Genomic DNA, 27,960 nt, shown 5'->3' on the forward strand with positions numbered 1-27,960 from the left:
CACCATCATTGTGCGCCTCAAACTGACAGCCAGAGAAGCAGCAGCAGGAGCAGGAGCAGCAGCAGCAGCCGCAGGAGAAGATACACCAGCAGCCGCAGCAGCAGCAGGAGCAGATACAGATACAACATCAGCAACCGCAAAGATGCTCACGGACATGACGCCGACGGCCGGTCAGTTGTATGGCTCTCAGATACCGGCCATGGGCATGAACATCAGCAACATCGCCACACACTTGCAGAAGCCACAAGTTAATCCGGTAAGCCGCACACACAAAAGATACACAGCTAACTCCATACAGAACTCCCTCTCCCAGATGCAATCGGAGAGCTATCTGTTGTAGCTTTGAATAGGGGCAACAGTTACTCAGTTCATCTTCAGATATTCGTTTGTTGTGGGGAAAAGTAGCTAAACTAATTGTTTAAGATACAATTGTTGGACACCGAGATCCAACTGACAGATAGATGGATATATTTTCAAACGATTTACTTTGAGAGATACATCGCTAAAGCGGTTACTTGTATAGAATAAACTAAAAGATACATCTTTTGTTGACCCTAAGTTTATTTGTATGCATCTGACAGATTGATTAGGACAAATTACTCTGGGATACATTTGGATCCATTGGTATTGAAGTATTAAGTACTCGTATCTAACGGATGAGCAGGCGCTTGAACGGGCATCTGTACCTGCAGGTATCTCTTAGATACATGTCAGATGTCCGATAAAGACAGATTTTAGCTATAGCAATCCATTGCTTCGTACAGGCAGCTGGCAGCACCATTTTCAGCTGTATCTGAAAGATACATTTTAAAAAAACACCCATTTACAAGGTCGCCAACTATAATTTAACCCTAAAATCGATTAGATACTTATGTTCTGTGGCGACAGAAACCTGACAAATCTGCAAAATCAACCACTTACATGGCATTATCATCGACAATAATCCACGGGTCAAAATAACAATGGCCACAAGATGCTAGACGCCGCCCCGATGCGGATGCACGGATACCTTTGTATTCTCGGATTCGCTATCACAGTAGCAGCCACACACCTTTTGTGCGACCCTCGGATTCTGAAACTGAATCAGAATCAGAGTCGGAATCCGAATCGGTAAACGAGGCTCAGCTGGGCCTCCTTTTGTCTGTTTTGTCTCGTCGAGAGTCGATGATTGAGCTGAAAGTACGAGTATCTAATGCTGGGTGAACGGTAGAGAATGCTCACAAATCGATTAGATGCGGCTTGTTCAGTGCTCTGCTGTGTGCAAACGAATTTCACGCTAGCGCTTAGCAGATACGCAGGCCACAGGCAGAGATACATAGATACAGAGATACGGATAGCTGTACTAGAGCTGGCCCTTCAGCCAGGTAAGCGCCGCCTCGGAGGAATCTATCTGTCTCTCCGTCTGTCAGTCGTTTTCGGGCTGAAATCAATTATTCAGGCTCACTTGAGGTGTGAAGCTAACGATTGAATGATGCCTTCCCTGGTATGGGATTATGTTTTTGCAATCGCAATCTGGGGGATCGTATTACGAGTCCCTAGCTCTCTGGCTCTCTGGATCTCTGGATCTCTGACTCTAGATCTGACTTTTCAACACATATTCCCATTGTGGCGGCGGCTGGCTAATTGATTCGATGGCCCATCGATCGACGGCTCTTGTCGAGTGAGGCTGCGAGCGGAAGCCCACACTTAAAGGCTAACAGAGATCATAACGATCCGGCCTCGATCTGAATTCGCTCATCAATACCGTCCCGTCCATATCTCTTTGATCTGTGCCGAAACCGAAAACGAAACTGATACTGAAACTAAAACTGAGGCATTTGCCAAGAGATTTCCAGCAGATTTCCTGCCGCGTTAATATTAATGATGATTGTGAGGGCTCTGGGCCTGCTCTCGATGTTGGCTCAATTTTCAATTAGCGGCTCGAAGAGTTATGCTAATTTCTGGCCACTGAAATCCCCAATTCCCCAATTCCCCAATCTGTGTCCTTGATGATGATGATAATGATGATAATGATGATGATGACGATGGGGCCATGCATGGCCATTGCATGACACTTTTAATAGAGTTAGCAAACGCCAAAGAGATTGAGGCTAAGGCAATCTACTACTCGCATTGGTACTCGTACCCGTACCCGCTCTCGTTCTCGCATCCCTTCCCCGTTCCGCTCCGCCTTGAGCTGCAAACTGCAGACGCCACGCATTTGCGTGTGCTCATAAAATATGGTGTTTCGAACCGCAGAGCCACAAGAGCCGCAAAGCCGAAGAACCGCAGAACATACTCAGAGTCGGGTCTAAACGGGTCCGAACTGGCCAACAGGCCAACAGGCCAGAGCAGCCCCTGTGCTTTGTCTCTGGCTCTGGCCTCACATCTGCATATTGATGGAGCTACCCTAGAGAGCGAGAGATAGAGAGAGAGAGAGAGAGAGAGAGAGAGAGAGAGGGAGAAACGTTTATTAAAATTAATACCACATCAATCATTTAACAAACGCGCCTGTCGGCCAAGTTCAAAGACTGCCACGGCGTTCGAGACTAGACTGCGTCTATGAGGGATCTATGTATCTGATGCTCTCAGGCTGGGGCCCTGCTTAAGAAAGTTACACATGCGCATTGGTTTTAATTAAAAGCGTTTAAAGACATCACAAAAAGATACAGCAGCAGCCATTGCCATAGCCATAGTCAGAGCCATAGCCAGAGCTGAGGCTGAAGCAGAAGCAGAAGCAGAAGAAAGATGATAAATTACCGAGACAAACTGAAATTAACATTTGTGTGCCTGAAAACAAAAAGCCAAGCCACCACACAGAGCATCCCGGCCAAGAGAGAGGGCTAGCGTCTTGTCGGGCTGCCGGGCTGTCGGGGGGAAAAGCTTGAAGAGGAGATTATTGAAAGCCGCTGTTAAATTATTGAAAATCATGCAACGATCCCAACGGTCCGTTTTTCCCATGAACATCTCTCAGTTGGCAGGCTGGCAGCCTCATTTGTTCACTGTTCCAGTGTTCAGTGTTCGGTGTTCGGTGTTCGGTGTGCTCGTCGGCATAATCAGCATAACAAAAGGAATTAAGCAATAAAATATTAATGAAAATACACTCACACATATGGAATGGGGACAGGGACGGGGACGGGGACGGAGACGGGGACGGAGACGGGGAACGGGGAATGGCAATGGGAGAGAAGATCGCCGCGTCATTGACTAATTTGTTTGTGGTTCTCGGGCTTCTTTCTCCCATTTGCCGGGACCGAGGGTCCCAGAAGAGTAGAAGGCGCCAGGGCGTCGCTGAATAGGCCAGTGAGAGATGAGAGGGAGAGAGAGAGAGAGAGAGAGAGAGAGCTGGAGGGAGTGGCCAGCGGTAGCCCTGACAGGGCCCGAACAAAAGCGGCAGGCGCCCCATAGATACAGCACTGAAAGAAATATATTTTCTGATTTGATTTTTAAGAAATAATATCCAACGATTCTCTCGGCAGAAGATAATTCATCTTTAGGCAGAAGCGCGTTAAAAGTATCTTAAGAGAGTTCTCGCTTAGGTGATTTGAATGACTTCCATACTGAGATAATTCCTCAAAAATGTATCTCAAATAAGAAGAAATTCTTTTCCCTTTTGGTGTATCTTTCAGTACAACTACTTTTCCGGGTGCCCCTTCCGTTTTTTCGCTCAGTGCACTTACCTCCTTCCTTCTGCTCGACATATTTACTTAATATGATTTGGCTTAATGAATGCGCCTTGCCTTTGTGCTCCCCTGCCCTCCCGTTCTTCCTGCAGCAGTCCCTCTCCTTCGCTGCTCTCTGCATTTTTCACCTTTGACAAAAGGCTGAGCCCAAACGCAATTAACTTGCGTCATTTAGAAAATTAGTTGCCATGATGCTGCAAAAAAGGTGTATAAGAGACCAACGAGAGAGACAGAGAGAGATTGAGAGAGAGAGAGACAGAGAGAAAGAGCGGCGCAAGGTCGCTGCTGGCTGGCTTCAAAAGCGCCGCTTTAAAAAGCATTTTTCAATTTGGTTTTTCCTAGTTGTTGTTTTATTTCAATTACAAAGACCACGCACCAAAAATTCGTGTGGTGCAGTGTATCAGTGACTTGCAGTTTTCAGCGCATAATAAAAAAACGTCATTTAATAGGCCGTCTGTCCGCCTGTCCGCCTGTCCGTCTGTCCATCAGAACGTCAGTCAGTATGTCAGTCAATCGGGGTATGGCCTGTCATCCGGTGCGTATACGCACTGCACTGCTTGGGGGCCAATTGGGGATAATTTGCATGCGAAAATGCGAAACCAACAAAGACCCTGACCAGAATTTGAAATTGAATTTGAATTTAAAATCAATAAATGAACTAAATAATTGATTGGAAGGTGGAATATGGTTTCTGTGTCTTGAGTGCGGTTTGAAATTTAAAGAAATATTCAGGAGTTCAGGAAGAGAAAAGAAGGCCCTGGAGGGAATAGACTTGACTTGAAATAAAGACGGAAACCAGATGATAGAAAGGCCTTCGATCTGAGTGTTAATCCATCTATACTCATGGAAAAGGATACCCATACAAACCGTACAGAGTGTCGGCTCCCACGAGCTGCCTGCTCCCTAATTGAGATTGCAACACGTGTTAACTGCCATTCAAGTGGCTTCCTCACTCCCTCCCCTTTCACTGGCACATTGAAAGGTATTGCAATAAACAATTTAAATGCCAAATAGAATTTATGCAAATTAATCGGTCTTTTAAAATGAGAATGTTGAAAAAATGCAAATACTAATTGAAAACAATGCATGCAGGCCGTCATACATTTATTTATATATGAAAATTTACCTTCTTTCGCCGGTCTTCATACGGTCTTCTAATGAATATGAATCGGAATTTGAATACTGATTGACTGGAGAGCAGTGAGCGGACTGAGTGGAGAAGTGGAATGAGTGGACTGGGGCGAGTGAGTGAGTGACTGACAGAATGACTGACTACCGGCCAAGTGCATATTAGATGGCAGGGCAATTATCTGCAACAACACCACACACACCACCGGGCAAATGCAACACCAACAAAAATCATTCATTGCCTGGTCTGAATGCGCTTCTAATGAGCGACGGGGGACCGAGGAGCGGCGAAGCGACCAAGCGACCAAGCGACTGAGCGACCGAGCAACGTGTGCGCTTTACACCTTACACTTTGGACATATTTCCAAAGTATCTGTGTATCTGTGTATCAGTATGTTTGTGTGAGTGAGCCTTAAGCCCCGCTCTCTCTCCACACTCTCACACTCACAATCTTCGACAGCAGCACCCTCTGCTCTGAACACCGTGTGTTCTATTATTCACGACTAATTTGAACTGACATCGAATACGCTGCAGGTGACAACCGCTGACAATCGGTAGGAGCCGCCGAGTGAGGGTGCCGCCACCAGAAGAGTGATAAGACACGCCCCTCCAGGAACCCAACAAATATATAGAGCATATACATATGTATCTAGTGTCCGTATCTGGGGAAAAGTATATCTAAGAGGTGCCAAATGTAGCTCAGAATGGAAATATTCATAGGTGTCAAGGAACTAACTTAATTTATAGATAAAAGATACTCAGATACTACCAGTTATAAGTAAAAGATACTCAGAAACTAGCATTTATGTGCGAAAGATACTTAGATTCGACAATTTATAGATGAAAAATACTCAGCTTCTACTATTTATGAGTAAAAGATACTTAAATTCGAATATTTATAGATAAAAGATAGTAAGGTGCTACCCTTGATGGGTGAAATATACAAATATGTATTTATGGGTAAAAGATACTAAGATTCGACAAATTATATATCAAAGATCCTCAGATACCTACTACCATTTATAGATCAAAGTTACTCCCATTTATGGGTAAAAGATACTTAGATACAACAATAGTGCGGTGGCCCCAAGCTCAGGTGTTACATTGTTTGATTTTGGGGAGTAAAGTAATCAATCCCCCCACTACTCTGGTGCAGGCAATATACAAATTAAAGATACTCCTGAATAACGGTTTGCAAAGCCCCCGTCACCCGGAGCAGCTGCAATGGCGGTTCTTGTAGCCCTGGTATCACACCTTTCGACTGTCGCTTAGCCCCTGCTCGGGGCATCCTTCAGAGGGCCAACACTTTCTGGTTAATCGTAGCCCGCATTTGCAGCCAGCAGCAGCTGCCCCAGGCAGAGGGCGGGAGGGAGGGGGGTTGGCCGCTTCATTTGCGTGGCAATTTTCATCTGGTTTCGGGCCAAGTGCAAAAGCGACGATTGCACAACCGGCAACCGACGGCTAACAGCAACCATAACTCGTTATAAATTTTGTTGACACGAAGTCAAAGCGTTTTGAGGCAGCGTTGATTTGAATGCAAGTTCATGAGTTAATCAATTTTAATGCCCGGCAACGGCAGCGGCTATGGGGGACTATGGCAACGGCGACGGCAACGGCAACGGCAACGGCTATGGGCTATGGCAAGAGTAACCACATCAAGCCGCTCGGATCGGATCTGGGCACGTCTACACATCGATCGATGCCAGATCGATGCCACCTCCTTCTCGTCGCGTCTCGTCTCGTCTTTGTACCCTCTCTCAAGCAATCAATCGATCCAGCCTCGCCTCGCCTCGCCTCGAACAGCATCGAATTGTTTGATCGTGTTGTAAATTTCTGCTTATACGAGTACACCAGTATTTCCAACTTGGTGACGGCAATGGCGATGGCTATGGCTATGGCTATGGCTATGGCTATGGCTATGGCAATGGCGATGGAGTCTGGTCTCGAGCTATGCCTTATACGGTCTCCCGGTACCCAGTCCGCACAGCCAAGACATTATTTATTTATATGTATTTTTTATAAAGCCTTGTATAACTTGATAAAAACAACAGCAACAGCAACAGCACGGAGAGCGGCTGGTGGGGGGTTAAGGGGGTGGGGGGGGGGGGCATGGTGGGGCAGGCACAAGATTGGGTTACGTTTAAAAGTTTTGTGCGCTTGCAGAATGAAATGATTTATGGTCTGAATTACAGATAATTGTGATAATCATACCGAAAAGGTTCGGGCGCAGTTCGCATTTGCAGATATTTCTCCGAGTTGTCTGGCGTTGTGTTTTTTTTTGTTTATTTTTTTTTTTTGGCCTGAAATCGATATAAAAATCGGGCTAAAACACTCACAGGGAGAAGCAGAGCAGAGCAGAGGGGAGTGGTGTGGTGTGGTGTGGAGTGGAGTGGAGTAAAGTGGAGGCAGCAATATAAAGCGGGAACTTCTTCGTTCGAGTGGGGGGATGCGTGTCTAAAATGCATAAAAGATTTCATTTCTCGGAGCAAAAGGGTAGCCAGGGGCTTAATAGTTGTTGGGTATATGATGGGGCTGTGATCTACTTTGTTGCGTATTTATTAATGAAGGTTACGGCTCACCGAAGTATCTAAAATATGTTGAATCTCTGCGGATCATTTTGGGTAAACGATTGTTCTGTATGCATTCTTTTACCACCAATATTTTCAATTGTATCTCAAAAGGTGTTGTGTCTATGTATCTCCAGGCCATGTAGATATCCCCCCACTTCTATACATCACATCAATGGGTATCGCTTAGTCCAATTCCCTTTTAGTGCTCCCTTTTGTGCTGAAGCCATTCTAAATAAAAACGATTTTTGCTAATTTTCCCAAAAAAAAAGAACAAAAAGGGAAACGGCAGAGAGACCAAATTATAGAGAACGGAGGTTTGGATGGATGGGCCAGGGAAGCAGGGCAGATCGGGGGGATTTTGGGCAGGATTTTCGGCTCAGAGGCACAACTTAACAAGGCACAACAGGGCGATTCTGCCACAGCCAGAGCCAGAGCCACAGCGACAGCGACAGCGACAGCGACAGCTACAACGGCGACAACAATGTGTTGCTGATGATGACGATGATGACGGGCCCATTGTGCCACATCTTTGTATCCGTAAGATGCAGTTCAGTTTGTTTTCGTTACGGCTATTTAGTGCTTGCAACTGGGACGCTGGGACTCTGGGCCTCTGGGACTGGCTCGCTCTGGCTCATCCCAGGCTCAAGCGCCTTGCCTTTGGTTTATTTGCTTAGGCGGCTTAGCACACAGCCACAGCCACAGCCACAGCCACAGTCGCACTCGAGTGAAATTCTTATGGATTTACTTGTACTTTACTATCCTTCCATCCCATTCCATGCCATATTTTCCAGTCTCTCGGGGCGCTCTCGGTGCCCTGTTGGCTGTGCATTTCCAGTCTTTTTATGTGGCCATATTTCTTGCAAGTGTTGAAGTGTGCCCATCCAAAGATCTCGTCCAAGTCCAAGTCCATGGGAGGACGGGTGCGGGTGAGGGTGTGGGCGCTGCGGCAGTGACAGGAAACGAGCGCCGAGCCGTAAAACGCTTCAACTTTTTTCAACTTTTCAACATTTTTAATTGCAGTTAGTTTTTATGCCTGCAAATATATTTCAGCCGAGTGTCAAAAAAGGGGCTTTCTTTCCACCATTCCTTAACCGAAGAATGCCGTTGAGTGCCAGCTGATTTCTTGGCCTGATTTATGGCCTTATTTATGGCCCAAAGGTGGGGGTTTAGATCTCTGTCAACACACGCCATCAATACTGGGGTGGTGGGGGGTGGGGAAATATGTTCAATAATCGAATCTGTGGATCCCACTGAGATAACACTGCACGTCTCTACAGGCAGAACTTTTCCACTTTCCCAGTGCAGGGCAGTGCTGCGAAGAAATCTGAGCATCGTTTTGCGGCTGTAAATATTGTGTTAAACATTAAATGAAGTCGTTAAAATCATTTAATGATGCACTCGTTAGTCACTCGCGTTGACAAGTGAAGCGATGCCTGCCACTGCCACTGCCACTGCCACTGCCCCTGCCCCTGCCTCATGCTTATGTTTCTGTTTCTGTCTTTGTGGCTTTTCCACTGCCACTGCCACCGTCTCTGTTGAGGCAAGGCAGAGTCAACGGGCATGACTGCGGCAACCTGCCCCGCCTACTCGGGCGGCGGCGGCGGCGGCGGTTGTCAAAAGGAATTGAAAGGATGTTTGATGGCATGCTAAATTGACAAATGCATGCAAAACACTTTTCGACTGCCGCATTTGCGCATTCCGCCTCATTATTCATGGCTAGTAAAAATCGCACATTGCATGTTGCATGTTGCAAGCACACACACACACACACACACACACACCCTCTTTCTCTTTCAATCTGTCGTGTTGCGTGTAAGTTGCCATGCAATTGGAACTCCGTATGGATCCCCATATGCACTCTCTCTCTCTCCCTCTGTCTCTCTCTGCCTTTCGTTTTTCACAAGTTCTGAAGCAATTAGGGAGACCATCAGCCCCCCATCTAGTCATCATGGCCCTGCGGTTAGCGGCTGTGATTTCCATTGATTTCTGCGATTCTAAGAAGGGACTTTCAAGAGCACCAGAGCACCTTGTTTTAGGGAGAAAGAGTTTAGAAATTGCCCAACGAAATCCCACATCTAAGTGCAGAAAGCGATGCTGGAAACTTCTATGATAGGAATTCCTACTAAAAATTCCTCTGATTGGTGGTGCCACCAACAAGTGCTGCAGCTGCTGCATGCAGCCCCGGCCCCAGCCCCAGCCCCAGCCCCAGTCCCACCGTCAAAGTCAAATGGTGGCTGGAGTCTAGTCATAAGGTCAAACTGTGGGCATTATCAACGCTGCAATGGCAATGGCAACAACTTGCAACAACTTGCAACGCTGCCCCATAATGCTGCGAGCGATTCGTGCTTAAAAGAGCGCGACACACACACACACACACACACACACACACAGATGTTCACCCATACAATGAGAGAGAGATGGTTCCAGTGCAGATATTCCAGCGAAACATTGTTGCTTGTCGAGAGCGAGCCCGCCAGCAACATGACTCGCTGTTGCGGCTGCGCCCGCTGCACGCTGCCTGCCGCATGGTGCCCCATGCCCCATGCCGCCGCCTGATGCCTGCTTAAGATGTATCTGCTGTGATTACCACCAGGCGAGCGTGTACTTAAGCATTTTATATGCTTTTTTATGCCATCTTGTCCTTGTGCAACATCCCATCCCGTCCCCGAGTGGAGTGGAGTGGAGTGGAGCTCTCTCACTCTCTCTCTGGAGTTGGAGTTGGAGTTGGAGTTGAAGTTGGAGCTGAGGCTGAGGCTGAAGCTGGGGATGGAGCTCCGAAATTGGGTTTATAACTTTGCGCCGAGGCGCGCGTTGAAATGGCGTTGATGATGTTCATGTTTCATGTTTGTGGCTTGATGAAGCGCAACGATTATCCCCGGCAACAGCCACAGCAACATCCACAAGAGTCTCTCGAAAAGAGGCAACAACTGAAACACGGGCTGTAAAAATATGCCACAAATTGATTGATTTGCCACGGCACGAAGCTGAGCCAAGACGTTGGCCACGTTGCAAACTCGTTTCAGTTTCAATTTCATTTTTAAAGGCATTTTCCTGCCGCGCTGTCTTTGCCACAGCAACAGCAACAGAGCCCCTGCCCCTGCCCCTGCCACACAGTCACCGCCAAAAGTGGGCGTTCTTGTTGCTGGCGTGCCAAAATCTATCTAAAAGGGGAGACTGAGAGGGGAGCCAGGCAAGAGGCAAGAGGCAGCAGGCAGCAGGCAGCGGCTGCGACACGGCGACAAAATATGCAAAGCCCCCCAAATGCAATTGAAACGCAACGAAAATTGTGCAACGCCTACTTGCCACAAAAGCAGGCAACATGGGCAACGGGCAACCTCCACAGCAAACTGCGACTGCGACTGCGACTGCGACTCAAGTATTTATTTTTACATTTTTGTTCGAGTTGCCTTCGTCTTCGATCTGATTTTCATTGCGGAAACTGCCACACAACAATTTCCCAATTGAAATGTGTACGCGAAAATTGTTGCAGTGGCAAATGCCCCGTTTGACAAATAAGTTGCATGCAAATAGCAACAATTGCCACTGCAACGGCAGCAGCAGCAACCACAACAACAACAGCAGCAGCGGCAGCAGCAGCAATTTGTTTGCAATGAATTAAATTCCAGGGCACACAATTTTCTCAATGGCCAACTACTGGCAGCAGAGTTTTCCATTGATGAAAATCACCAGGCTCACCTTTGACCGTTCGAGTTGTTTGTCAGGCCGCCTGACAGGCGCCCCGGCAAAGGGAGGCCTGGGGCCATGGAGCCATGGAGCCTGAGACCTGCACAGTGGCTGCAAAATCAACGACGGATGGAAGAAAAATGATTGATAAAAGAACGTCTGAATGTCCTGGCAGCACTGTTGCTCCTGTGGCATCCCTTGCACAACAAATGCAATTAGTGGCAGACGCCAAATGAATTTTTTGGGGCAGTGACAGCGACTCGAAACGTTTATCAAAATCCAAATTGAAAACTCAACTCAAAAACTTTCAGCCGCCCCAAAACGCGGTTCCCACATTCGTCAGACGAGACGAGGCTGTGAAAATATCTGTCTGTCTCTCAGTCTGTCCCTCTGCCTGTCTCTCTGCCTGTCTCTCTGCCTGTCTCCATGAGGGGAAAGCTGAGAAAATGGCCCCGAGGGCCAGCAAGTCAAACGCCAGGCCCTGGACCCGGACTCCAACTCCAACTCCGACTCCGACTCCGAGCAGCTCCGGAGCAAAACCTTAAACGTTGTCTGGCTGAAAATTGTGGGTAATTTTCGGGGTTACCTTCTCCCGGTTACATTAGCGTGTGTGCAGGTTGTAATTTTCTACTTTGCGCCTGGAAAACCGAAATCCGAAACCCAAAGAAGACCCGAAAACCCGAAGACCCGAAAGAAAGCGGGGAAAACCTTTCCACAACCGATAGGTGGATGGCTTGAGTTGTGGGATCATTATGTCCCACTCCCAGGGCGACTCATAACCATGGCGGAGGGGCTTGTTAACTGCTCGTAAAAGCATTGCTGGCTCTGGTACGCGACGTATTGCATTGTAGATCAACAGATCCAACAGAACAGCAAATGCCCTACTCTGTGTCCCATGTTCATGTTTTTCAATCGGACAAAACAAATCTCACACATCGGGATGGTCGGCAGCCGGCAGCCGGCAGCCGGCAGTCCCCCTAATGATATAATGAGCTGTGCAATCCGATATAATCGGCACTGGGGATGGGGCTCTGTGGCTCCGGCGTTGGTGTTGTTGCGTTTTGTTAATTAGCCATTTAATGCCCAATAAAAAGAGGCAACAACCACAATGGCAATGCCATTAGCCATCTCCACAGCTCCGCAGTTGGCATCGCAATCGGAATCGGAATCGGTATCGGAGTCACAACACGATTTTTGATTTATTGAGTCATTAAATAATAATCATAATTTTCTTGTTTAGCAGCTTTAGCAGCGTTAAGCCACAACAACACACACAAAACAGAAACTATAAAAAGACATAAAAAACTTATACAAAAACCTATAAAAACAAAAAAAATGTTGATAATTTTGTTGGGGTTTTTGTTTGATTATGGAAATGCCTCGAAGAGGTTCACCAACAAATGCCAAATCTTTTGTAAATATCATTTAAATAATTCTGAAAATATTTGATTGATTACTTTGTTAATTTTAAGCAAATCTATTCCTATTTCTTTGTCTGAAAGAACAGCAAAAGATCTGAGAGAGTAGATTTAAACCTAAGGATGTCTTTGCACCTTTCTTGAGTATCTTTGCACCTCCAGCAGCAGCATCTACAATATCCAATATCTGTCTGCTTTACACCTCTCGAAGATACAGCCAGAGAGCATTTATCAAACAGAAGGCTTCTAGAGATGGCATGCAAGATGGTGCTCTCCTCAGGTGCTCAGATGCTCAGATGCTTTTCCTAAGCCGATTGATTACGAAATTAAAACGTATAAAGACACTAATCGATAGCGGAGAGATACGAGCAAAAGGGGGGCCCATCATTAATCAAAGTCAGGCCCCAAAGGGGCGCTGGCCACCTTCGTTTTTGTTGGTTCGACAGTGTCAACCCGTGGAGCGAGAATAAAGAAATCAATAAGTCAAATTGCCAGCATCGGATCGGAGCAGTCCGATTCGGAGTCCAAGTCCGAGCCGGAGTCGGAGTCGGAGTCGGAGTCGGTCGTTGGGGCCTTTTTCATTATTTATTATTAAACGAATTGGTGCAACCTTAGCTGCCAAAGCAATTGGCTACCGGTCTTCTCCACTCTTCTCCGACTGCCATTCGCCATTCGCCAGTCCCATTCCCACTTCCACTTCCAGATCCAGTTCCCAGTTCCCACTTCCCAGTTCCCACTTCCCGTTCCCCCATCACCATCTTCAGTCAGTTCCATTCGAAATGAATATGCAAAAGAGCGGGCATCAGACAACAGACGGCAGAGAAAAAAAAATAAAACAACACAAAAAACACAAAAAGGGGGAAGGCCGAGGCCCAAAACCGGCAGCATTTCGGAGCTGCAGACCAGACAGCTGGACAAGCCCTCTTCACAGCGGGAGAAGCAGCACCAGACAGATCCGGAGATGGCCATGGGGATTGGGGATGGGGATGGGGATGGGGGATTGGAGGTATTGGAGTATTGGAGTATCGGGCCCCATGCCCCCGCTCTTATTTAGCTAATTTAAATGAGCTGCAAACAAGCAGTTGGGCCAGCGAGAACACGGGGTCCCCCACGACTGCGGGATACCCTAGAAGCGATGGCGATGATTGAGAGTCAAGGCTGCGGTCCGAAGCACCATGAAAACTAACATATAGAGTATTCCATAAGTAAACCATCTCCGAAGATCGGAGCTAAAACTGAACCAAAATCTCCTTCGAAACGAGCAAAACGAACCGAAGGGAGAGGAACAGAACCGACCGGCTGAAAGCGATTTTATGGGATGCGTTTTGCAATTTATCAACATTTCGGGGCAGCGGCAACAGCAGCAACAGCAGCAACAAATTGATTTGCATATCCAATTATAAACACATTCCGTATGAAAGGAGATGGCCCCCAATTCCTCCTTGAGCTCCTGCTGCTGCCGTTTCTTTGGCTGTCCGAGTCTTTTGTTTAACACAAATTGTCGCACTTTAGCAGAACAACAATGAAATGTTCCCATGTCCCACGGAGGGACAGAGATATATGTGTGCATGTATACTGGGCAGGCCGGAGAGATGACCGTATTTATATGCCATTGGCACGAACTGGGTTTTTGTCTATTTATTTGGCCATTTAAGCAGCTCTTTCCGTCCGAAAGCTGCTTATTTGCTCCGCTAAACTGGCCCGAGATAATGGGCCATACTGCACCGTGCTGCTGGCCCAGTTACTAGCAGATATCGCCCTATATCGCTGCTAACCAAACAATGCCAGGCCATATACGAAACAAATCTGATTGCACATTGTACAACCATTAATCGAGTCACGCCAGTCGCCGGTCGCCGGTCGCCAGTCACCAGTCACTAGTCACCAGTCACCAGGAATGGCCTCTCACATGAGAGAAATGCATTAGTTGGAATCGCAAAATCGGAATTGCAAGCAGGGATTTCTCCCAGAGGATATGCTGCTCATTTGAAGAGGGATCGGAACTGGGACTAGATGTCGGTGGAGTTCTCCAAAGATTCATTGGCCAGATCTTTGCGCATTCCATTTAGGGGAATCGTAAGGATAGAGCACATAGAGAGATGGAACGATGGAACGATGGAAAGGCAAGGGGTGTTTGTGTAATCCCGGCACTTATTAAACACTCGTCACTTTTAATTAAAAAAGTCGCCGCCTGTTCCACTCTCTGAGGCCTCTGTGGCAATGCCCCTTCCCGCTTGTGTGTGTGCTTATTGGCCAGGCTGTTTCCTGGGCTTTGTGGTGGGGTGGCGGGTTGGTGGGGCTGCAGCATAGTGCTGCATGCCACTGCAATTTGCAATTACCACAAACACGCGGCACAGGAGCAGCCCCGCAGCCGCAGCCGCAGTCGCAGTCAGAGCGGCTCTTTGCCTGGGCCCTGGCATGGGGCATGGGGCATGGGGCATGGGCAGGGGCATGTGGCATGGCAAAAGTTTTGCAATTAGAACACTTTTCGCGTGGTTTTAATGATAACACATACAAGGGGCAAGGCGGCAGGGGGCTATGTGCCACTGCAGTTGGGGCGGCTGATGGGCGTGGCAGGAAACTAGCTTTTAAGTGTGTCTGCACTCGGGGCATTCGCCGAAAGAGAGAAAGAGAAAGAGAGAGAGAGTGAAAGAGGGAAATTTCGAGTGAAAAACGCTCAAAGGATTTTCCTATTTTTCTTCCTTTTTTTTGCATCAGAATTTGCAGGAATTCCGCATTGGCCGAAAGTTTCGGGCATTGCCATGTTGTTTTAGGCCCTGTCCCGTCTGTGGCTCCGATTCTGGCTCTGGCTCTGGCTCTGGCTCTGGCACAGTTTCAGAATCAAGTGCGCCCGGGGTTCTGTTTACCCAAAAGAAAAAGAAAGGACAAGAATGGAAATAATAGAGAGCCAGGAGCCAGCTTTTGTCCTGGCCCTTTGTCCTGGCCCCGGATTCTGAGAGTGTTTTCGAGTGTCCTGTGTGTCGTGTTGTGGTTCGGTCAAGTGGTGCAGCACAATGGAGGCTTTGTCCGCTTGAGCCGCTTGTTTGGGCCTCGAATCGTGTCTGTGTGTGTGTCGCTGTGTGCGTGTGTGTGTGATGTTTGTCCAGGATCGCACTTGATCTCGACAGCGAACAGCGTACAGCATTCGGGACGAGGACCTCATTAGAGCGCAGATTTAGAGCAAATGTCTTTTTGCGTGTGCACTCGCATTAAAGGATTTCAAGGATCAACTGCGGGATTATTGCCAGCTCTCTCTCTCTCTCTCACACTCGCCAGCGACATCCTGCAGCGATAATCGTTGAGAGGATAAAAAAAAGAAAGAGAGGGGAGGAGAGGAGAGAAAGAGAAAGAGAGATAGGGACAGAGTGAGAGAGAGCTACCCTCCTGATAGACCGCTAATTTGTTACAAAAATTGCACATTTGGCTGTCGTTCCCAGCACGCCATGGGGTGGCGCATCCGCATCCTCAAAGCATCCCTCTCTCACTCTCAGCCATCCATCACGGCCATTTGGCAGTTGCCTCCTCTTTCTGGTCCTCCCTTCTTTCCTTCCCCTCATTCATTGTCGGCCTTGTCCTTTGACCTTGGTCTCCTACTGCGCCATTTCAAGCATTTAGCGGCACTTAGTCCATCCATCCATCCATCTCCCTCAGCCATTGGTATCTCTCCTGCTCCTCACTCCAATGGTTCCACGTGAATCTCGCAAAGGGACAGCGGTACAGTCATCGATTTTCCGATAAGATTTCTATGAAAGGGCATTATTCTGAACACTAACTCTCAAGCCATACTTCTGAATCGGTTTTTATTCTCAATCGAATCATTCGTCGTTGGTAATCGATGGAGTTATCGATAGATTATCTTCTGTGATACCACGGCGAGAATCATGTATTTTCAAGACAGACAAAGTCAATCAATTGCCTGGCCATAAATATCAATATCCATATCAAGTTGGCTTTCAATCAAACTCATTATGCTAATGAAGACACACAGCTGCACACGCCTACACAAACACACACACAGGTACACACCTTGACTGGCACACCGACACAGACACAGACACAGATACCCAGACAGTCGCTCAGTTGCTGGCCGACTAAGTGAGTGAGTGAATCGCGTTGACTCGACTTGACTGACTCGCCTCGCCTCGCATCGGATCGGATCGATCCACCTCTTGACTCTTGACTAACTTGTCGGGTCTGTGGCTCTGGGGCTCTCTGTCTGCTTAACCATCCAGCCATCCAAGATTCCAGTCCCCGTCCCAGTCCCAGTCCCAGTCCCAGTACCAGTACCAGTGCCAGTGCCCCTCGCATCATGATGATCGTCGAATGCCTGACCATCGACATGAACATCGAGCATCGAGCATCGAGCATCGGACAGCTTGGGGCGACGTTTAAATTTGCTCATACTATAAACAAAATGAGCTGAAGATTCTATCTGTTCGTGTAAATATTTGTTAAAATTAAGCTTTCAACTGAAAAGTCTCAAAAATTTTAATTTTTTATATCGAATCGATCGCTGCCCAAGCCCAAGCCCAAGCCCAGGCATTCCCTGTTCCTCGCTCGCTTTGTCGGACTACTCGTATAATATAGTAGTGCACTTGGATCATTGATTGATGTACTAGCAGCAGATCGCAGGTGGATAACTCGCCCCCCTCGCCCCGCCCGATGGCTGACAAACGATTAGGCTAATACTCGGCAATTTCACTTAATTTGATTTGCACTCTAAATGATCACCCTATGACTGATCATTAGAGATCAGCATCAACAGCAGCATCAGCAGCAGCATCAGCATCAGCTGCCATAACTCTCTGGGAAAACCACAAACAACGACAACGACAACGACAACGACAACTCAGCAGAGATGGAGATGGAGATGGAGATGCTAATTTGTCGGCGTGATTGTTGGGGGATGGATCTCTACTAGTATACTACTCTGATCTCTGGTGCTAACTACTCGTATTTGATGGGCGGATGACATCATCTGTGGTGTGCATCTTCTGCTAGGGCACTCCCAGGGGGTCGTCTGAGTGAGAGGAGAGGTTTTAGCATTTGCAGGAAAGATCATTCCCCAGAGGATCATTAGAGGATAAGGGAATATTCTTATAGGTTGAAGGATCAGACTGAAAGTTGGAGAAGGGCATTCCACATTCGTCTAGTTCGGACGTGAAAGAAATGTTGTTTGCATTTTTAATGTATCTTTTTGTTGTTGTTGTTGCTTTTGTTGTTGCTTTTCTTGTTGTTGGGCCTGTGGCAAATGTTTTGTCTTTATTTTGCTGTGTGGTTTTTTAGCTTTTGTTTAGCCCGCAGACATGGCGCAGACATGCAAACCTTGCCTCTCTCTCTGTGGCAGGGGCAGGGGCAGCGGCAGGGACAGGCACTCAATAGCAACGAATAAAACAAGAAAAAAAGAAACAAATACAGTGGAAACCAAAGCAACAACTACAGCTACAGCAAAAGCAACAGCTACACAGGAACAACACCTTTGAGAGCTGCACACCACACACATAATTCAATTAATTTGATTTGATTTAATTGCCGCAATGAAAGCGGCTCATAAATTGCATAAATTACCCACGAACTAGTGAGTAATTATACGAGTACAAGTACCAGTACTCGTAGAACTATGCATATGCATATGCATATGCATATGCCTTTATAGTAAATCCCCGCTATATTGTATATGTACTCGAGATCTGGGATCTGAGATCTGGCATCTAGCACCTGGGATCTGGGATCTGGGATCGCCAGAGCAGTGTGGCCAGGTGGCTCGATAAACTTTCGATTGCTTTCTGCCTCGAGTTTGGGCACACCATCTGCTGTTGCAAGCTAATGACGTTGCAAATGTGTGGTTCTTGTTGCCTGTCAGCGTTTATTTGCCTTCAAGTCCCCTTCCACTTGCACTTGCACTTCCACTTCCACCTCCACTACTCCAATCCCTCGTTCCTGCTGAAAGTTGTGCGAGTTTTATGAAGTTTTAAGCAGGCTCTAAGTGTAATGTGAGTTGAACACGTCATCAGAAGGGAAGAGAGGGAAAGAGAACGAATGGCAGTAGGGGAAGGAATACTGTTACGAGAGAGGGAGAGCCCCAATGTGCAGGGAATGTTTAGAGGAAGACACTTCTTCATGGGTGCCGGCGGCGCCCATGGGTGACATAAGGGAAATCCTAGCTTTCGGCAAGTCCAGGGCTCGTATTCCTCGCCCTTCCTCGAAGTCGAAATCATAATCAACCCCAATTACGGCCTGAACTGGTCCTGAACTTAAACACCCGAACAGGCCCAGGCCCAGGCACAGGCACAGGCACTCAGCAAAGTTCGAGTTCAAATTAATTGCAATCCGAGGCACATTAAATGTGACCCGCCAACCACCAGCCACCAGCCACCAACCCACATTGCCCCAGACCAGAGACCAGACCAGAGGATGGGAGGTTTGGGGCCCATAGAGAATGTCATGTGGCTCTAATGAGCGGTCAGTTAATCATGGATATTCCAGAGGGTGTGGGCGTGGGTGAGGGCGTGGTCTGGGGCGTGAGTGCTTGGTAGCGCCAGGATATGCTGCGACTGATGATGCGCATCCGATGGAAGCGAATGCCCAGCCAAATGAGCAGCAAAGTGCTCGAACATAAAATTAAAGCATTCTCGAAATTAAAATCCTGTAGACAGCAGAGCAGGAGGAGAAGGATGAAGGATGAAGGAGGAAGGAGGAAGGAAGAAGAAGAACTCCTCCTCCCTCTGCAGTTGTTGCCGCACATTAAAGACACTTTAATGCAGTTCATCAATTTGGGTGTATGACAGCAGTCCCTATAAAGCGGCCATAATTATCTTAGCCTCAGCTTCAGCTTCAGTTTCGGCCTCTGAACAGCTATGGATGGTGTACCCTATACCAAAAGTCGAAATACTCGTATCAGTTTTGAAACATAATCTGTGTAGAAATTCCATTGCTCGAAGGTCTAGGCCTTAAAAATCGCCTCACGTATAGAGTATTTATAGATCGTAGTATCCCCATGAGGTGGTGCCTCGTGCCCCTCTGCCGTTTCCATTTTGATTTTTGAAAAATTTCTCGAAAATAATAATAAAAAAAGGAAGCAGCAGCAAGAGCCGCTGCAGATAAGAAAGAGCTCGAAAAAAAATAATAATAATAAAAATTATGATGAAAAAGTCTGGGGCTTTGGAAACTCCATTAATTTTTGACCGGCTACTTCATCCTCGTTCGGCATCATCTCCTGGCTCTGGCACTGGCCCTGGCACTGGCACTGGCTCTGGCTGGATGTTGTTTTTTGGAGCGTCATTGTTAATGAGTTTTCGTGTATGGCTTACTTATGGGAACGGTACGGGTACGGGTACGGGTACGGGTACGAGATACGAGGTAGGGCACGATCCCCAGACCAGGCCCAGGCCCAGACCCAGACCCAGACGCAGACCAGTTCCAAGGAACTCGGTCCTGCATCCACGGCAGAGTCCAAGACAAAGTCTCGGTCTCGCCGTCGGACAGGGAAAAAAGGAGTCCAGTCCAGCTACTTAGTCCAGAGCTCTGCTCTTGAGAGGGGTGGTGGGGGGAGGGGGGTTCGTTTTTTAATAAACTTCTGGATTCTCTGGACAGAAGTTGCTCAGTTCCCACGCTGCTTTTAATTTGTGAGCTTCTCCTCCATCCAGGGTGCTCCCTTGGGTACTCCCTGGGTACTCCCTGGGTATTCGGTATTGGGTATTGGGTACTGGGTGCAGAATCAGAATCAAAGCCATTAGTTTACACTTTACATGCTAATGGAAGGATGAGAGGCTGGATCCTTTCTGCTGCTTTCTGTGGACTGGACCGGACTGGACCGGACTGGACTGTCGACTGCCTGGAGCCTTTCGTCGTCCGACTGCTCTTCTGGCTTCCGAATGGAGAAGCAGCCGCCAGAGAGCAAAATCGAAACCAATGAACGTTCTTTTTAATTGCCTATGAAAATTGTGTCTGCTCCTCGCGGAGAAGTCTCTGGCAGCGGTATCTGGCAGCGTATTCGGGTAGCTCTCTTGCCGCGCCTCATCGGCCACTGCCACAGCCACTGCCGCAGCCACAGATCTGCCTCTTCTTTTGCCTGATCTTTCCTCGTTTGCCGCAATTTAAAGTTTCTTTTATTTTCGCATCGCCTCGCATCGCCGTTTTATGTTTTATGTTCTGTGTTTGTTGTTTTATTTGCATTTTGGCGCCGGAGTTTTCGAGTTAAAAACATTTTGAGTACCTCTGTCTCTGTCTCTGTCTCTGCCTCTGCATCTGTCTCTGCTTGTGCCTGTGCCTGTGCCTCTGTTGATGAGCTGCTGTGCGGTTGCAACACACTGTGCCACAAAGTTTGGGGATTAGCCAAGAAGCCAATTGGTGGTATGGGGCATTGATGGATTGGCACCGCTGCTTGTCATCGATAGTTGGCTTTTATGGCGGTGCTTTTACGGGGAGAAAGTTACGTGTGTGTGTGTGTGTGTGTGTGGAAACTAGGAAGCAAAATGGCATGTTATGGCTGTAGATTCCGAAACTCTTCAAGCAATACTCTGAAATCTCTAAGAGGAATTCTTTCAGAGGATTTTCGCAAGGACTCTTTCCATTTGGTTCCTTCGATTGGTTGACAGTCAGTGGCCCTCAGTGGTCCCTTTTTTTGGGCTAATTAAAACAGTAAAATGACATTTCGGGTGCCTGCTGCAGAGGTGAAAAGCGGATGCAAGACGGGGAATCGGACACGAGAGAGCGACCATCAAAAGGCGCGAGCTAAACAAATTCGGTCAACGCAGCAGGTGACTGCCCCAGGGGGCGGGGAGGTGGGGGCATTCAGTGACCCGTTCCCATCATCGTTCCGACTCCGAGTCCGAATCCGGAGTTTGAGGTCTCTCAGGGATCTCTCTCCCTCCCGATGCGGATCACAGCGGGCGCTATCAGCAAATGGCGCTGCAGGTTCCTGCACCTTTTATCTCTGCCTCACCTCTCACCCCGCTGCCCTCTCTTACACTCTGTTACTCTCTTTTTGCTCTCTCTCTCTCTTTCTCTGGGTCGCTGTGTTGCTGTGTGTGCGTAGCGGCAACAAGTTGTGCACATCAATCGGAGGCGGTGTCATAATTTTCACAGCAGGTGTCGCTGCTAATGATTTACAATGAGGCAGTGGGCAGGGGGCAAGGGGCAAGGGGCAAGGGGCAAGAGCAGAGTGCACTTTGTTGCATCTTCCACCTCCGCAGACCCTGCCCCCGTCCCTGCTCTGCCCCTGGGATGGTGTCGGCAAACAACAATAAAAATGTGAAAAATCTAAATTCGTTGCGGTAGAAGTCGCTCTTTGTTTGATGTTGCCCCTGTGTTGCAGCCACACGAGAATCGAAAACCAATTCATTATTCATCAGCCCACATTGTACGAGTATATGGGTCTAGACTCCTCTCTCCTCTCTCCTCTTCCCCTTTCTTCCCCTCGCCATCGCCCTGTTCTGGCCATTGTCCAGCGCCGGGCGGCTGCTGTGTGGGGGGGGGGGGGGGGGGGGGCGTTGCAGTGGCTAATTTGGGTGCGACGGGAATGGAGGCAGACTGGCGCCAGAGGCGCCCCCCGTAGGGTGCATAAATGCCAAACAAATTGTTAACTTTTGTTCTACTTTTTGTGTGCTCTGATACGATTTCTGGCAATGGGGGCTTCGGGGCACGAGATAAGAGATGATCTTCGAAAGACCCTTAAGATAGGCAAACAGTTTATGGGAGAGTACGACTACATACTGAGTCTGGTACTGGGCTTCCCCCAGTACCCCCAGTACCCCCTCCCCTTCCTCTATTCTTCCGGACCGATTAATCAAATCATTTTGCATTTTAATTTGCTCCAACTCCACCGTCTCTCTAACTCTCTAACTCACTAACTCACTAACTCACTGACTGACTCTGACTCTGAGTCTGGCCTCCTGCCTCTGCCCCGATATCATTTTGTGTAATTTTCATGCCACACACACAAACACACAGTTAGACACAGTGGCACACACACACAGACAGACAGATACAGCCATTACTCATACGCGCAGTTGCACGACGTTGAAATTGCTCCAATTAAGTGCTGTTTTTTGTTGTTGTTGTGTTCTACCTTTTTTCGGCCGCCACAGAGGCCAAAGTAGTTCGGTGGCTCTCGACTTTTGGCTCTGACTGTCTGCTGCTGCTGCTGCTGCTTGCGCTGCTGCTGCACGACTCTCGAATGGGTGATGTCATTAGGCTGCCAAAGCACCTGTCTGGAGGGAGGACTCTGCTGGGGATGGGGATGCCCAAAGTGGAATTGAAAATTGGCAAATTGAGAATCAACGGCAGCGACATAAACGTGCCACAGAGCACAGCCCCAGTTGCAGCCCCAGCCCCAGCCCCAGCCCCACACTGCAATGCGGAAACACAGACCAAGGATGGGGGTCGGCGGATGAGGAGGCTGCTGTGGGAGGATCGGGGGTCGAGGCCAATTACTGGCCAAAAGAGCAGCTTCCGCGGAGGCTCTGATCCCGATTCCAATCCGATCCGATCCGACCCGATCACAGCCTGATTGCCGGTTGCCAGTGGGTTCCTCTGCTCTCTCTCTCTCTCTCTCTGTGCTCTCTCTCGCACTGTCCCCGTTTTTTGTTGGTGGTTTTGGGTGGGGGAATCAACGGTAAAAGCGCCAAACTAGACAACTGTAAATCGGGAAGATCGGGCAGCCCGAAAACCATTAAGTTAATTTTTCGGACAACCTGCCACACGAGACTTGGCCTGGCGCTGGCGCTGCACTGAGCAAAATACGTGCCCCAAACTGGGTATTCATTGAATTCGAATATCCAATCATACGGAATCATTTTCGATCAGTGCATAGCCTGATCGCCCGATCGCCCGATCGCTTGATTGAACAACTTTTACCATGGCAAGTGGCAAGTGGTTGGACTTGTTGTTGACAATTCTCTTCCATGGCATCTCAAGCATCTGCCGTGCAGGCATGAAATGTGTTTGATGAGGATCAGAGACCACAGATTGGAGATCCTTCGCTCTCTCTATCCCTCCTCCTGTGTGCTGTGCTTCTGCCACACACACAATATCAAATCCTCGACCGTCGTCAATAAGGCAGCAATTAGTGTGGGAGCGGGATAGCCGCATAGATGCTCCTGAAGACAACATGGGAATGGGCAGAAAGATGGTCTTGGTCCTGGACAAGTGTCGGGCGGAGCCGCTAGACAAAAAGCGGAATTGAAAATTAGTTTTGGGCAACGGCTAAGCAAAGGAGTCCGCGTCCAGGCAGCCTTTTAATGACTTCCTTTCGAGTCCAGGGCGATTATAAATGTCTGTCTGCCGGAGGACTGGGCCAAGTCGCACTACGGATACCCTTATGGAGCCTTATGCAGCCAACCCCAAGACAATCTCTGCTCGACAGAGAGCCCTCTCTAGGTCGGCACAGCCGCAGCCCTCTCTTTCAGTTAGAGGGTATCCTCAGACCGTAAAAACGCGGCCCATTCTCGGCGTTAAAAGCGAATTTCAGTTTTGATTTACGTGGCGAATTAATTTTGTGGGTTGCTGGGCCCGTCATCATCATCGTCGTCGTCATCCTCCGACCCATCTCCATCTCTCCATCTTCACAATCCTCGTTGGCGTCGGCGTTGGCGTTGGCGTCGGCTTCGGCGGCATTAGAAGCTGCTATTGTGGCTCTTGTGGTCTTTGGTTGTTGGTTTTTGGTTTCTGGCAGCAGGAAGCGAAATTGAGCATAACTAATTTGTATTTGAATAATTTGCAGTTTCACCCGAACCCCAAACCCCGAACGGCGTTTGCCGAACGAGACTTAATTAAGAAATGTAATGCCCGATTCCCCCGCAGTTCCCACGTTGCTCATCCGATATCTCTGCTGCTTTTCAGGATCATCCCAGCTTGAGAGGAACACCACTGGCCATGCTGGCCGCCCAGTGCAACAAGCTGTCCAACAAATCACCGCCCCCGCTCGCCGATGCGGCGGTGGGCAAGGGATTCCATCCCTGGAAGAAGAGCCCCAACTCCCCGGCCGCAGGCAGCAGCGGAAGTTCCGGCGGAGGGGGCGGCGGTGGCGGTGGCGGTGGCGGAGGAGGAGGCAGCAGCGCCGGCCAACACTCGCCCTGCGCCATCTCAGCGGCCAGCTCGTCCAGCTCCAGCGGCAGCGCCAGCGGCGGAGGACAGTCGTCGAGGAGCCTCTCCTCCAGCGCCAGCACCATGGTGAACATCACAGCTAGGTAAGAAGCGCAACGGCGCACAGTGGTCTCCAAAGAAGTCCTGGTGAGGTCCTGGGTGGGTCCTGGTGGATGGATGTAGCAGTCTGGTGGAGTCTCATCTCTCTACAGGCAATGATTAGCAGAAAGACAATCCAGAATGGTCCTGAGCAGAGAATAGACCTATAAAAGGTAGATAGATCACATTTTCACTTTAAGGAGTATTCGTCTTATATCAAAGGCTGACAAGACGAGAGTGTTTCAATTGTCGCATTGTGCAAGTTAGAATTTGATCAGTCTCAGAATCGATTCGACCTATAGATGTCGTTGAAGAACAATCAATTGTTAATTAATTAATTTTGTTACCAGAAAAATACTATAACTATTCCAGAAAAATACATCAATAATACTAGGTACTAATAGCCGAATACTAAAAATACTTTGACCTCGAAGGCGAACAAAACTAGGGTTCAATGCTACGGTTTAACCTGATACTTGATCAGCGGACTATGAATGGAAGGATAAGAAGAGGATTCATAGGATAAAAGATGGAATTCAGGGTATACAGAGACAGTATGAGTGTAGACAGGAGGATTATATCGAACCAGGAACCAGAAATATATCTAACCACAGATGAGCGCACACATTGGTGCGTCGAACCTTCATTCCACCTCCAGCATCATCCATCCAGCATCCATATGCATATCCACATCCAGGCACCTCCTCCAGTACTGATACTTTTGGGGACCACTGTGCGTGCGTGCACCGCCCACACAGCGCTGGATCTATACAACTCGCGAGTAATTTCAGCATCTATCCTTACAGTCGCCCATTGGCCTCCTCGTGCGCGGCGGTGAGTGGCTCGGCCTCGGTGTCGGCCTCGGCGGCGGCAGCGGCGGCGGCATCCGTCTCGGCCTACGGCGGAGATCTGTACTTCCCGAACACGGGTACCTCGACGGCGGGAATGGTGGCGGAGAACCATCACATGCACCAGGGGATCCTGGGCAAGGTGGAGGGGGCGGCGTTCGGGTCCGTGTACTCGCGACACCCCTACGACTGGCCATTCAACGCGGTGTCGCACAAGGCCGCGGAGGCGGCCAGCGTGAACAGCGTTAACGGGTGGTGGGACATGCACAGCGCTGCGGGCAGCTGGCTGGATATGGGGAGCGCGGCTGCAGCCGGGATGCATTCGACCATGGCCAACTACGCGAGTGCCGCGGCCGCCGGCTCCGACTACTCCTCGGCCCTCTCGCACTCGCTCTCGAACACGGCCCACCTGCTGGGCTCCGGGCAGCACCTGCTGCAGGACACGTACAAGAGCATGCTGCCCGGACAGGGGGTCGGTGGCTTCTCGCTGCCGCACAGCTCCCCCTCGGCAGCGGCCACGGCGGCGGTGTCCCCACAGGCCTCGACGCCGTCGACACCGTCGCCCCGGTCGCAGCGACGGTATGCGGGGCGCGCCACCTGCGACTGCCCCAACTGCCAGGAGGCGGAGCGGCTGGGGCCGGCGGGCGTGCATCTGCGGAAGAAGAACATCCATTCGTGCCACATCCCGGGCTGCGGCAAGGTCTACGGAAAGACGTCGCATCTCAAGGCGCACCTGCGGTGGCACACCGGCGAGCGTCCCTTCGTGTGCAATTGGCTGTTCTGCGGCAAGCGCTTTACGCGCTCCGACGAGCTGCAGCGGCATCTGAGGACGCACACCGGCGAGAAGCGCTTTGCTTGCCCCGTGTGCAACAAGCGCTTTATGCGCAGCGACCATCTGGCTAAGCACGTGAAGACGCACAACGGCACGGCGCCGAACGGCATTAAGAAGGGCTCCTCGGAGTCCTGCAGCGACTCTGAGGAGGCCGCCAATCAGTCGGGTGAGTCCAACGGGCTGGGCGGCGCGACCAGTGGCCAACAGACGGGCGCGGCCGGTGGCGGCGGGGGTGGCCCAACCAGCGCCGGCTCCGGCTCGGGCTCCGGCTCTGGCTCCGGTTCGGGCTCCGGCTCCGGATCGGGGTCTGGCTCTGGCTCTGGCAGCCATCCCGGCACCCCGACCTCGCTGCACGCGCATAGCGCATCTAGCACGCCCAGCAACCTGCTGGGCGGCGGTCTGCACCTGGCCTCGCCGCACCAGATGGTCGCCGCGGGCGGGTCGCCGGTGATGCTTCACCAGCACCAGCAGCATCAGCAGCAGCAGCCCCACCAGCAGCAGTCCCACCAGCAACAGCAGCAGCAGCAACACCACCAGCAGCAGCAGCAGCAACAGCAGCAGCAGCAGCAGCAGCACCTCCACCAGCAGCAGCAGCACCAACAGCAGCAGCAACAGTTCGCCCAGCAGCAGCAGCAGCAGCAACAGCAGCAGCATCCGCACGCCCATCTGCATCACCACCATCACCACCATTTGGCGGCGGGTAGTCCGGGGCTGGAGCACCGCCTGGACCGACTCGATCCCAGCGCACTGGTGGACATCAAGCCCCCGATGGTCTGAGGGTCGCTGGGACCCTTTCTGTTCACCAACTGAGCGGAAATGGGTTCCTGGTCGGAACTGGAATTGGAATTTCTATGCAACCCCAGCAGCTTACTAAACTATATCTACGAGTGATCAAAATCAGTCGATCAATCGATCAATCGATCAGTCGGTCAGCTGATCAGCCGATCGAGTATACTCGTACATAATATACAATATATTCTATAATGCATAATGTATAATGTTTTTTTTTTGTGATTACCTTACATCTGGAATAAATATAAACATTTTATGGCGATGCATCGATGCAGTGGTGCAGTGGGAGTAGGAGTAGGAGTAGGCTCTTGCCTATCAGAAGATAAAGATAAAGATATTACTCGTATAATTGTAAATATTCGATGCACTCTCTATATGTCTATGCCTGTAACCACCCAGCAGAACACACACACACACACTTATCGAGCACTCAACAAAAAACATTGCTTGTCGCTAGCTTAAGATCTGGAAGTATATCATGCAGTATATACAACAATAGTATATTCGATATGGGATGTTAGCAGGAGGACGAGGACGATCTATATTTTTTTTCGACTTTTTTTTAATAGTTAGTAGAGGATACAATACTATATATAGTATATATACACGGGTATACATATGTATGTATGCAGAATTCGTTTTTTTTCTTAGACAGTAAGTAAGCTAATCCTAAAACAATCTCTGAATGAATATTAACCAACAGACAAGCTTCGAGCACACACACACACACACAAACACACACAGATTAAGGGGAAAATAAGTAAATTAAATCTCAAACTATTTGTTGAAAATTTATATGCAATTCTAAAAAAAAAACACCCCCTACAAATATATATATATATA

At 49.1% G+C, this 27,960-nt stretch overlaps 1 protein-coding gene across 2 annotated transcripts; it reads left to right on the forward strand.

The window, feature by feature from the left end:
• LOC6597871 (transcription factor Sp9) lies at positions 1 to 27,960 on the forward strand. 2 transcript variants are annotated; one of them, XM_026991213.1, is made up of 3 exons: positions 1 to 256; positions 24,304 to 24,650; positions 25,437 to 27,960. In XM_026991213.1, exons 1-3 carry the CDS (start codon positions 143 to 145, stop codon positions 27,100 to 27,102), a joined length of 2,127 nt encoding a protein of 708 aa, XP_026847014.1. In that variant the 5' UTR covers positions 1 to 142; the 3' UTR covers positions 27,103 to 27,960. The 2 variants fall into 2 exon arrangements, with proteins under 2 accessions (XP_026847014.1, XP_002023064.1); XM_002023028.2 differs by having other exon boundaries at positions 75 to 256; positions 25,452 to 27,960.

The sequence above is a fragment of the Drosophila persimilis genome, unplaced genomic scaffold, assembly GCF_003286085.1.
Source record: "Drosophila persimilis strain 14011-0111.01,24,50 unplaced genomic scaffold, DperRS2 tig00000653-arrow-arrow-pilon, whole genome shotgun sequence".
Classification (NCBI taxonomy): domain Eukaryota; kingdom Metazoa; phylum Arthropoda; class Insecta; order Diptera; family Drosophilidae; genus Drosophila; species Drosophila persimilis.